A 12,384-nucleotide genomic window follows, 5' to 3' on the forward strand; every position below is an offset into this window, starting at 1 on the left:
ATTGTGATGTTGTTTATTCTATTACTCTTGTTCTCTTCTGCTTGCTTTCTTTTTTCTTTCTCAGCAGGTGATCCAGGTGATTGATATATGCATTTTTTTTTCTCTGCCCGTTCTGTTGGTTTTTGTCTTTTGCCCTTCTCCCCCGTCCCTCTTCTCAGCTGTTTCTCTTTCCCTCTTTCTTTCTCCCCTTCTTTCCCCCAGTCAAGTCTGTCCCGTATTCAGTAAGTGAAAATAAAATAAACAATAAAAGGTGAATCAAATGGACCATTACGGCAAGGCTGGGATGGTCAGTTTGGTAAAGTAAATCCGTTGGGCATCTTTCTTTGCCTTTAGACAACAATTCTGATGGCAAAAGAGCCAAACGGGACAGGCCAAAAAAAAAAAAAAAAAAAAAGAATACAGCACAGTCAAATTGATTGCTTGGAAACAAGTAACAGATAATTGAGCCATTAGGGAAGCAAGAAAGAAACAGAGAAAGAAAAAGACAGGAAGTCAGGCACATTTTAAAAGGTAATCTTTTACCGCATCCCTTTTGGCCAGCTACTATCAGCAACAGGAAAAACATTAATCAAACTTGAAACAAGAGCCTGACACTTGAAATTAAGTAGCACAACACTCCCTGCTTGCTTTAAGCAGTTAACATATTTTATATGTGGCCACCCATTCCCTCAGTTAAAAAAACAATCCTGACCCTCTGTAAACCATAGACAGAATGTATTTTTCATCAACGAAAACCACAAGCAGATGTACGCAGTTTGTAGCCAAGTCTGTTCAAAAGAGCTGCTCGTGCACATTATTCACGAGTGCAGTGTTGATTTAGTCCTCTGTTGGACTGTAAGACACATGATATCGGGAGCTTACTTATTGTCATTTGCAGTTTACATGAAAAAAAGTAAATAAGAAAACAGAAATAAAGCAGTCAGCACAAAAAAGTGGTTGCTTATTGATTGAACGCAGTCAAAGACAAATCTTAAATGATCATTTAAGGTACGTGAAGTAGGAAAAAAAAGATGGGGAGTGGGGCAGAAGGAGGGATAGTTTAATATCTACTCACAGAAGAGCACCAAGCTCTCTGAAAGCTTATAGCATGCGCTGAGGGAGTGTATTAGCACATATTAATTTGCATTGTTTATCCCAACCTACGGGTTGTACTTCTATGCTTTATGTGTTTCGGAGTGCTCATAAACCATAAATGATATCAGACTAATCTTTGCATCAATGATATCAGCTCTGTCCTAATAATATCTTAAAAATTACTCACAGTAAAATTTGTATGAATGAAACTTAAAGTCCCGTCAGTACTATGATATTCTAAATAATTCATTACTATGTATTAGCCCAAATTTAGCTTTCTTCCATCCATCCATTCGCTTCCGCTTATCCTTTTCAGGGTCACGGGGGGCGCTGGAGCCTATCCCAGCTGTCATAGGGCGAAAGGCGGGGTACAACCTGGACAGGACACCAGTCTGTCGCAGGGCTAACACATGGGGACAGACAACCATTCACACTCACATTCACTCGCACATTCACACCTAGTGGCAATTAGAATTATCCAATTAACCTATCCCCACAAGCTGCATGTCTTTGGATGGTGGGAGGAAGCCGGAGTACCCGGAGAGAACCCACGCAAACACGGGGAGAACATGCAAACTCCACACAGAAAGATGGTGGAATTGAACTCAGGACCTTCTTGCTGTGCGGCAAGAGTGCTAACCCTAACCACCGTGCCACCGTGCTGCTGAAAACATCATTTCATTAGCTTAATTATTAATTTCTGAATGCTGAAACTTCTTTTTGTATGTAACTAAATAAACACAAATACAAGGTATTGCAAATATTGTGTATACTTAATATGGAAAGCTTCCATTTGTATGAATAATTTCTGGCATTTTATTTCAATTAAAAATTGTATGCCCATAAAGATAGATGAATTTAAAAACCATTGATGATGGATCTCACGATAGGTGGAAAACTAGAAGCACAATACTGGATGTATGCCGACAATGCCGTTTCCTCTCCTTATACTTGCAGCAGCTGCTTAGGGTTTGATCAAACTATGCAAATGTGCAATCAACAGGAATGATGTTCATGATGTGCAGTAAAGTAAATATGCTAGACTGGAAATTCTGTTTGCATGCAGATTATATTGAAATAGCCATTTTTAGAGCCGATGGTACTCCACTACAAATTTGCTTACAGTAAAACAAACATGAAAATGCTTCAGGCAGCCTGTAATGATACATTCGGGATCTCGCTTCCAAGATCGACAAATACAAGCCAAAACTCTGTAACCAATAAAATTCCTGGCTTCCACACTGACCTGAAGAAATTTATGTATAATGTATGTATCAATTAATTGATTCTGTGGCCATAGTGGCCTTAACTGTACCAACTTTAAGTGACAAAAAAATCCTCCTGCTTCTAAAAAGTTTGAATCAATTGCATGTTAGTGTTCTGTTCAATGATTACTGCATTTGAGTGTTCTCATGTGTTTTTTTTTTAAATTGTATTTCTTTTTAAAATATTGAGCTGGACTAGAAGGTCTAAAATAAACACAGTTACACACTTAATGCAATAAACTTAACAAGACACCACATTTCACTTTTTTCAAAGCACAAGAATTACCATGTTGGACAACTATGTGATATTAATAGTTACAAATAATAAGTAGTAATAAGTGAATAATTGGTGATGTCACTGCTACTGTGCTTAAATGTGTGAAACTCTATGTTTCACACAGTTTGATCTCCTGTTTACATTTTGTCAAACTAGGGTTAGGTTATATACACTTGTGAGTCTAACTAATAACCTCTTACAGGCAGATTTGTGTCCATCCAGCAAAACAATCCATAAGCTGTATTTTTTACATTCTCCACTGGTTATGACAAAGTGTTGGTGCTGAAAGAGGTAAAAGGCCCAATGTTTAAAAAAAGAAAAAAAGAAAAGAAAAGAAAACAGTTTTGATTTTTTTTCTGCTTGTGATCCTTCTCTCTATTTGTTGTGAGACTTCTCTGGACATAGTGAGAACGTGAGAATAAAGGTTAACGTGCATGTCACACACCAGAAGGTCGACGGTTAGCAACCCCGCTGATAAAAATCCAGAGGGATAACATTTCACTGAGCTCTCACGAACTGCCAACTTTTTCTTGGACCGGCCTTGTTCTCCTTTCTTTCTTTAAATTGTCACACCTAAAGCATGCAATCAGCTGTGATCTTATTGCTCAGTAGTTTGGTTTGCAGTGATTGGTCTGAACTCATGAGCGCAGCCACAAGCTGTAAAAATGATATGTCCATTGCTGGTGCTATGTTAATTTCACAAGAACTGAGGTATTTATATCTTGTAATGTAGAGATGTAAATCCTTTTTAGAGAAGAGAAATGATACACTGATCTTTTTGTTGCTCACTGGAGATAAAAAATAAATAAATAAATAAATAAATAATTTGACACAGTTATGACTAAAAACATTTATGGGATAAACATAGATCATTTTTGGTTATGACAGAATTACCAAACAGAAAATATTTTTGAAAAGATGTGTTTTATTTACTTTGGCCTTTAAACAGAGTGAAACACATCTTTCAAGGTCACGTTTGCTTTTTTAACCTTAGGTCAGGTGGATCTAGTTTTTCAGAGGGGGACAAACTTTAATTTGCGATGTTCCTATGAGTCCACAAACATCCACACGTTCTCAAATACACACAGACGAACGCACTCACACAGACACACATGCTAGCAGGTCTCTTGGGAGAAGGGGAACTGCAGACATAGCGGTGCCTCGGTCACTGTAGTCACCAGGGTGCCAGGGGACATATCGATCTATCAAAGACAATGTTTTCACATAGTCACACCCTGTATGCAGTATATCCCTGACACGATTAACATATCTGAGAAAATATTCTTCCTGTCCCAAAACAGACTCTTTCTTTCCAGAGTTTTCCCTCCATGCTACTTTCTTTTCCCTCTGACTCAACATGGTGGGTCTCTATGGGAAAATGGCGTTCTTATCTAGCTCTTAAGGATCAAAGTCTGTAAAGCTTGATTGTGGATATTACCATGGAAGGACTTATTTGAGTGGCTTGTATGCGTGCATCCCAGTGCCTCAATTTCAGTAGATGTCTAAAACCCTGAAATAAGACGCATCTGCCGGGTTAGCCCGGATTCTGATATGGCATTCGTCCAGGACCCTCTACAGAGCAGAAAAGGCCACAGTGTAGATGTTCTGTCTGCGTGGGGAGTTTAACCTCTAACCCTGAAAATGAATATTCCTTAGGGTGTGGAGAAATTTTATCAAGCTTCAAAGCTAGTCACCATTTTTTTTTATCGTTCTTAGTATACCTATAGAAACTGTAGTATGTGACATTATTGAAAGTGGCTCATTTTACTGTTTTGCATGATGTAAAAAACTGTTCATAAAATAGTAAATACTTAAAATAGTAAATCAGTGCCCAGTGTTCTCTACTCAGCATGAAAGGCGTAATCATATCTCCAGTGCAAAATCCTTTTCTATGAAACTGCATTCCTAACTATGATGACTACTCTTAAGGTTTTCAATCTTCATTCTGCAAACGAACATATTTTATTCTTGAAAGAAACATGAAAAATGCTCTCCACTCCAGCTTAGTGCCAAATATCGAGACGTTTTTATGGCTCTATATATTTCTTCTATCCTCCTCCCTTGGATTTCTGGAATAGAATTAGGTGGTCTGTATAATGTATGATTACTTGGAGCACTAGGCAGACACACTGTTTAAAAAGGAAAGTGGAAAGATTTTAATTGTATCCCGATGTCCGTCCTGTCCATCATTCCAGATCACGTTTTGATAGTTTTCCCATACTAAAATAGACTTAACTGCAGTTAAGCCTTCGAGCCTGACGTATCCTTTACGTGTGCACTTTAATGTGTATAAAGGAAATGCACATGAGGACATTACGTGCAACATGTAAATCATTTATTTCCATACAAATGTTACGTCACATATATACATTTTTTTGTAATAAATATCACAAGACACCACATATTGTAACAGCCTCCAATACCTTAACAAACAGTGACAAGAACTTGTGCGAAGTTAGCTTGCAAACATTTAGTAAACATTTAGTTAGCTGAGTGACAGCTTATTCACCCCGGCCACGAGAGGAAAAAAAAAAGAAAAAAAGTATTTCACATACTTTTTTATATGACGGCTTAAGCAATATTTAACATTTGTAAAAATTCACATTTACACATGTCAGTTTCTCTGAATGCTTCACACTGAACAGCATCTGTGCTGAGATGCTACAGTCTTTATTTTGAGCTGCGAACAGGAAGAAGAACTTCCATGAAAATATTATGGTACAATTGAATAGGAAAAACTGTTTAAAGTTCATGAACTCCAATGTCTATTTGGTTATTCGAAATCTCTAAAAATTCTTCTTGAAAGTAAATGAAAGTCCTATACAGTGCTGCTTTTAGGATGGTGAATAGTTTAATTAAAATCATGACTAAGTTGTTCTCATGAGCAAACTTTTATTCAATCTGAACAACTGTGGTTCTGTTAGAAAAGCACTGGTTTTACCCCACCAAGACTTGTATCATATTTAACTCCAAGATATTGATTGCCGTACAAAAAAATATATGTGTGAAATGTGCATGTCACTTTGCAACATAACCTCTAAGACTTCTCTGTAACCCTGAATCTGTTTAAAAAAAAAAATTTTTTTCTGTGTGTACCCACACTAAATTCGCTTATCTGCTGCAAGACCGTGGTGGGAGAACTAAATGTGGACTGCAAGCATCCGTAGGCAAGGTATGTGGTTAGAAACCATCAGCTGTGCTTTGCTTGGAATGTTATACTGTCAGCTATTCATTCAGGACTCATTGCACATAACAGTGTGGTGTCCTCCAGCAACAACGGGAGGTGAAGTCATGCATCCCTTATTATACAGCCTTATTGATGAAACAGTAACCATGAGTAACTCTGAGACAGCTGAGGTGCAAGGAGAGGCCACTGCCAGGAGAGAGCAGTGTGGATATATAGTTCACAATCTACAGCACTTGGGCTCAAACTGATCACTTTTAAAGGAAATGGCACAGAAGTCCACAAACACCTCACTACAAATGTGAAGCTGGCATGCAAGAGATCATTTGTGCATTACTCCTAAAATTACACTTATTTAAGCTGCAGACCTTTTAAACTCAGCTATTTGCATCTTAATAAAAGCAACACAGAAAATGGTCTAGAGTCTTTGACCGTTTTGTGCTTCGCGTAGACTGTACAGTGAAAATGTTGGGAAAATGCAGACCAACATGTCTTATGACACCCAACCCCTGCATTTACTTTGCTGTAAATCTGTTAAAAAGAAAAACAGATAATGAGCTCGACATCCTGGAAAGCTTGTTTTTTCACATGGCAAACAGTGACGTATGAGGATACCATATTTACGTCTATTCCTAAGGTCTGCAGCAGCAGCAGTGCTGATCGGACATAGCAATACAGTACATGGAGATTCCTCTGAGAGAACAAAGTTCACAGTTTTTACGGCATCAGCAGACCTGCACCGGCAATGCTACATGCACTTTAACACAGGTCACTAACACCGATTTAGATTTGCAGAGAATCTCTGGTCCCCCTTCTGCCACATTTAGCATGCTGATCAAGACATACTAGAGACTGCCAAACTGACTGGGGAAAGGGGTTCTGTCTGTAGGTGCACCTTCATTACTTCTCTTAAAACTAATGATCTTGCACACCGTTTACTGTAAGTCGCAAAAAACAAATTTGCTCCCATGACTATCTGATCTCATGTTAAATTGCCCCTTCGGATTTTATTCTAACCTGCATTGTTTATTAGAGAATTAATGTCGGAAACTGGAACAGCTAAGGCACTGTTCTATGGACTCCTGAGTGTCTTCTCCAAAGGTTTTCTGATTTTCAACTGATTTTACAACGGAGGCACCTGTGAGAGAGCTGTGACAACAGTGCACTACTAAGGGCTGTGTTCTTTTTCTTCCTCTCATCTATCTTTATTAGCCTGAATATTCACCACCGCCACATCTTGGGTGTGGAACTTTGTTATCGCTTGGCTATTTTGACAAAGTGTTTATTATTACGTGTGGTTTGTACCCTTGTGCCATGACTAAGGAAATGGCTTCTCTGGTTTCAGTAAACAGTGTACATGCTGAAACAGAGCAACCACAGATTTTAATAAATAAATAGGGCTTGTGCAACAAAGGGGGCTACTGTAACTGTTGCATAGAAGGAAAAGGAAAGATGAATAGTTTTTCTTACACTTACATAATGGCCATATTGCACCGAGTGACATGTAGCACATAAGTCGACCACGTAACAGAATGCAAGAAGTGATGGGTTCTGACTGTGCAATAGCAAACTTTAAAATGTGCACTTTTGAATTTATGTTAATAACAGCTGCAAGCTTCAAAGGTCAACACTCAGGATTAACCGCATTATCTGTAATGGCATCCACTTTGCACTGAAAGATTACGTACATATATCTTCGACCTGACAGCGGAATCTGGCTTAGACAACATATACAGGCATGCAAGTTTTGACCAGCCTCACTTTGACGTAGGTTTCATCAGTAACTCGTAGATTACTGTAGATTAACCATCATATCTCTAGTGCTATCTCCCTGCAATGGAAACTCAAATGCAAGAGACTGTAAAACACTATAGGAGGGAACAGGACCTCGTAACATTGCTGAGGAGTGAGACAGAATGACTGAGACAGGTTTCGCCACACCTGCTTTTGATCATTTTTCCGATTTTCCAATCGTTAAAGGGAAAAAAAGAGCAAAGTAAAGCATGCCAGATTATAATCTCGGTCAATTTGGAATGTGTTTCTTAAAGCAAAGCATCGAAGAGGTATTACGTTTAACCCTTCACCCTCAATCGTTTTCTGATTACTTTGCTCTTTGTGCCAAATTGGCATGTTCGGATGAAATTTACAACCTCCGATTGCTTCTCTGAAACATTTTATGCTAATAAAAACTGTGGGATCTCTCTCCAGATCAAAGATAAACAACATGGCTACAAATTCAGTTGAAGCCAGACAATTAGCAGTCATACAATCCACAGGCCATTTAGTAGAGTAAATAAACTGCTGAGATGCTGCCCTACTTTAACTCCTGCGGACAGTGACTTAATGTGACAGATGGTCAGCTAAGATGCAAATATTGAAAAGGTATGATGAGGTAGATGTGAAAATTCAAACAAAATAAAAAATGCAATGAACGCACACAAAAGGGAAATGTGAGAGACCTACAGTTTTGTGTCACTGTGTTTGAAGAGGAAAAGTGACACTTTACTCAGCTGAACAGCTGAGTTATTGTTTCTTTAAAGTCTCCAGAGACTCTGTCAGTCATTTTTGACTGGCCTTACCTTCATCAGTCATTTGAAAAAACTGTTTACAATAGCAGTATAAACATATCTGGATTTCCTTGTTGACAGAAGTCTCAGTGCTTCAAGTTTAAAGGACAGTTGTTATACTCGTTACAGTCATTATGTCTTTGCTGCAATTCCCGTTGGGGTCCACTGCTCTGTCCACAACTGGGGTCCCTGCTCCTTTCCCCAGAAACCCTTCAGTGGGGTCACTCTCTTCTGAGTTACCTTTACTCCTCCCCTGCTGCTCACTCTGCCAGCTGTGCCTGCTATAGATGTATCCATTCACAGGTCCAGGGTTGGTGAGGCGGTTCCTATTCATACACAGGATTTCCTTGAATGCATACCAGAATTCAGGGCTCCGACAGTAAATAAGTGGGTTGAAGGCAGAGTTTGCATAACCTATCCAGTTAAGTACCATAAAGGTGATCGGGCTGTTCACAGCCCATATAGCCTCCACCACGTTTAGCACAAAGAAGGGCAGCCAGCACAGAGTAAAGGTCCCCATGATGATGCCCAGAGTCTTCAGAGCTTTGTGTTCCCGAAGGCAAAACTTTGCCTTTTTAAGGCCACGGCCATTATTGGCCTCCAGAGAATTACTGTTGCTGATGTCGCTATTATGAAAACGTCCAACGCTTTTGTCTATCTTTTTCAGTTGGCGCCTTGCCTCCTGGAAAACTCGACTGTAGACAAAAATCATGATGACCAAAGGGATGTAGAAGGAGATGATAGAGGAAGTGATGGCATAAGCCTGGTTGGTGTGGAATTCGCAGCAGTTGGTTTGGTTCGTACAGTTTCTAGCTTCCATAGTATCAGCGGTCCACCACTTCATGTGGATGGGCAGGTAAGATATCAGAGCAGCAATCACCCAGACCAGCACCACCACAATGCGAGCTTTGCATTTGGTCAACATCGACTGGTAGTGGAAGGGAGAAGTAATGGCCAAATAACGGTCTATGGCGATGACACACAGGGTCTCAATGCTTGCAGTCACACAGAGCACATCAGTGGCAGTCCAGAAGTCACACCAGAAATTACCAAAGTACCACGTACTGGAGATAATTTTACAGGCACCGAAAGGAATCACAATCAGACCCATGACCAGGTCGGCACAGGCAAGCGATGTGATGAAATAGTTGGTGACATTCTGGAGACGCTGAAAGCGGGCAATTGCCGTTATGACCAGGATGTTGCCAAAGACAATAATCAAAACTAATAAGGACATGACCATGCCCAGCAGGATCATTACAGGGGCACTGAAACCTTCATCAGTCCCAGTTGAATTTGATGACGAGTTCATCGCAGTCATATTGGTGTACTCTGAGGTGGTTGTATTTCCCATCTGAAGAGAACACACATGAACAAAACACATACACACACACACACACACACACACACACACACACACACACAAACAAAAGGAGTGAATTTTACAAATTCCGTTAGTTTGTTTTTTTAATTCTGCCTAATTACAACAAAAGAAAATGAAAAAAAATGCATGCACATAAATCTAGCATTAACAAAAAAGAAAAAGGAGACCAAAGCTTACTGCGCAAAAACCACATACATAAACAGTATATCAAGTTGGCTTCAGGCAAGCTTTAAAACATGCTAAACAAGCCAGACAAAAGCAGAAGTACAAACCTCCACAGGTTGCAGTCGTGTTTCCTGGCTCCCATACAAAGTAAAATGTCACTGTTCAGATAGTTCCCACAAAGCAGCGAGTATCACATGTCCCAGCTACTTTCTGCTTTACTTGATCTGCGTGTGTCTCACTCACTCAGTCCCTCAGCTGAGCAGTGTTTCTTCTAATGTGTCTCCCAGGCTATTTGTCAGAGCCCTTATAGCATGCAGTGATGACATCATGGTCAGTGCTGAGCCAATCAGACAGCCAGCCTGTGGAGGGTGCTGAGAGCTCTCAAGAGTTTGAACACGCTGTCCCTACAGCGGTGTTTGCAGGGCTGCATGAGACAAAAATTGAAAACAAAGTAAAGGACTCCTAAGATTGATCTTTTTTTTTATGGTGTATAATTAGTTTTAGAAGGTTTACATTGTGTTTAAAATTAGACTCTACTTAAAGTTAGGCAGTGCAAAACTATTTGGAAGTGGGGGAAGGGGGTAATAGGTAATAGCTGCTTTACAGATCTTACTCATTGCTCATATTTCATATTGAAAACAGGCTCAGCTTTCTGCTTTACCTTTTTTTGTTTTAATGTCAAAATAATGTTTTAAAACTGTATATTTTTTTCTGACATATTTTACTTAAATACTGCCTGCATACTTAAATGTATATTACAGCCCGTTTAGCTTTCGTAACCACAGAATAAACACACTTCGATTTACATAATGGTACAAGTACAGATGTCTAAAAGTCAAACTACGGAAGAGTCCCTCATAATTTTAGTCTAGGACTGAACCACTAGTGTGGCCAGTTTGACAGGGACAAGCTGGCACGCTATGTCTTATCAAGATACAAAAATGTTTTCAGGATTCAGGACAAATTTGCATTTATATACTGAGCAGCTCTGTGCAAATCATAAAAAACAGGCAGGTTTGTTTGGTTTTATATTTGTTTATGTGTTTGTTTTCTATGAACAGCAACTTTACTTCTTATTTTAATAATTTCCAAAACATTCCCATGTTCTGATCAAGTTGATCACACATTTGAGTTAATTAGCGGCCACAAGAATTTGTTTGCATGTTTTTGTACATTTACATTATATTACACAAGTCAAAAGGCAAACAGTGTAATCTTCTGAGCTAGATAGCAGTGTCTATGTAAAAGACACTCGAATATACTAATATAGGTTAGTCTGTTTTTCATCTACAACAATTTGCATTTGGTTCTTTTGTTGGACGTCCCCTTCGTTCTACATGCATACTTGTAGAAAAAGCCTAACATAGAGGGAAACACACCTTCCTGCCCTTTCATGTATATATATGGAAAGCCTGAGGCAGGGAAAGCAGCAAACACGATAACAGGGATTAGACTGTAAACACAGACTTCACTTGCTTGTTTCAGCTAACATAGGAAGACTCTGAGTGTGCTAGCAGGTGTAACAGATGTAAAAATGAACAAAAAAACAAAGCATAACAAAAAAGAAAGTGGCAGTTTTCAAGTGGTTGAGCCATACGAATGGAATTGTCTTCAACCTACACTGGTTAGTCTCCACACTGAGGCAGCTGACAGTCGAAGTGAATGACACTCATCATTAAAATGCAATTGTGCTAGGGCCTGGCATTTATGTTAATTTGACGCGTGTTACCAAAGGTTACCACTACATTTGTCACGGTCTGGCTGGCAGACCGTGGGGATATGGGAGAATGAGGACCCAAAACACATTGTTCTGCGATGCAAACAGTGCACTTTATTTACAGTGAAGGTAACAGATGCACAATAAATCCCCTTTGCTCCCTAAACGCCCATGCGTGTGTTCCCCTCCGACGTCCGCGCTCGTGCTCCCGGCAGTTGTGTTTCTGCACACCCTGTGCGTGCTGCCCTTCTGGTCCCTCGTTCCACCTGCAGGACAATAACAGAAGCAGCCGTTAAACACTGAACCCGCGTGCGCACACGATCCACACTTCCTAATACTACACACTGACTTGGAGTCTTAGCTTAATGATCCCACGCCGGTGGGAGCTCCAACACTCTCCTAAGTAGCTCCCCCGACGAACCCTGATAACCAACAGGTGTGTGGCAGGAACTTCAGGTGTGGCCAGTTCTCCTGCAGGGCCACACCCATCAGGCCTGCATGTGGCTGTCCTCCAGCCACACATGTACACACCCACACCCTGCCCACACATACAAGTGGAACACAGAAGCATAGTGCAGAAAAACACACATCCCCAAATAATAATAATAACAACAATCATAATAATAATAATAATCCCTACTGCTCACGGACCCCCGAGACCTCCCGAGCCGGGTCCATGACAACATTACAACACCACTTGTCAAAATCAGTGACCACTAGCATGACAGCATCCACGCCACACTGCAAAAAC

At 40.0% G+C, this 12,384-nt stretch overlaps 1 protein-coding gene across 1 annotated transcript; it reads right to left on the reverse strand.

The window, feature by feature from the left end:
* Positions 1 to 4,934: 4,934 nt before the first annotated feature.
* Positions 4,935 to 10,282, reverse strand: adrb2a (adrenoceptor beta 2, surface a). Its single transcript, XM_085474966.1, has 2 exons — positions 10,024 to 10,282; positions 4,935 to 9,721 (listed from the first exon to the last, which is right to left on the reverse strand). The coding sequence occupies exon 2, from the start codon at positions 9,719 to 9,721 to the stop codon at positions 8,468 to 8,470; it is 1,254 nt and encodes a 417-aa protein (XP_085331092.1). The 5' UTR covers positions 10,024 to 10,282; the 3' UTR covers positions 4,935 to 8,467.
* Between the last annotated feature and the right edge of the window lie 2,102 nt (positions 10,283 to 12,384).

The sequence above is a fragment of the Copadichromis virginalis genome, linkage group LG2 (assembly GCF_057382275.1).
Source record: "Copadichromis virginalis isolate Kocher_CV1m ecotype Utaka linkage group LG2, C_Virginalis_male_GT1.1, whole genome shotgun sequence".
NCBI classification, from domain to species: Eukaryota; Metazoa; Chordata; class Actinopteri; order Cichliformes; family Cichlidae; genus Copadichromis; species Copadichromis virginalis.

Excerpts from the sequence above, each read along its gene's own strand:
- adrb2a (XM_085474966.1), bottom strand. The coding sequence starts at position 9,721 with ATGGGAAATACAACCACCTCAGAGTACACCAATATGACTGCGATGAAC.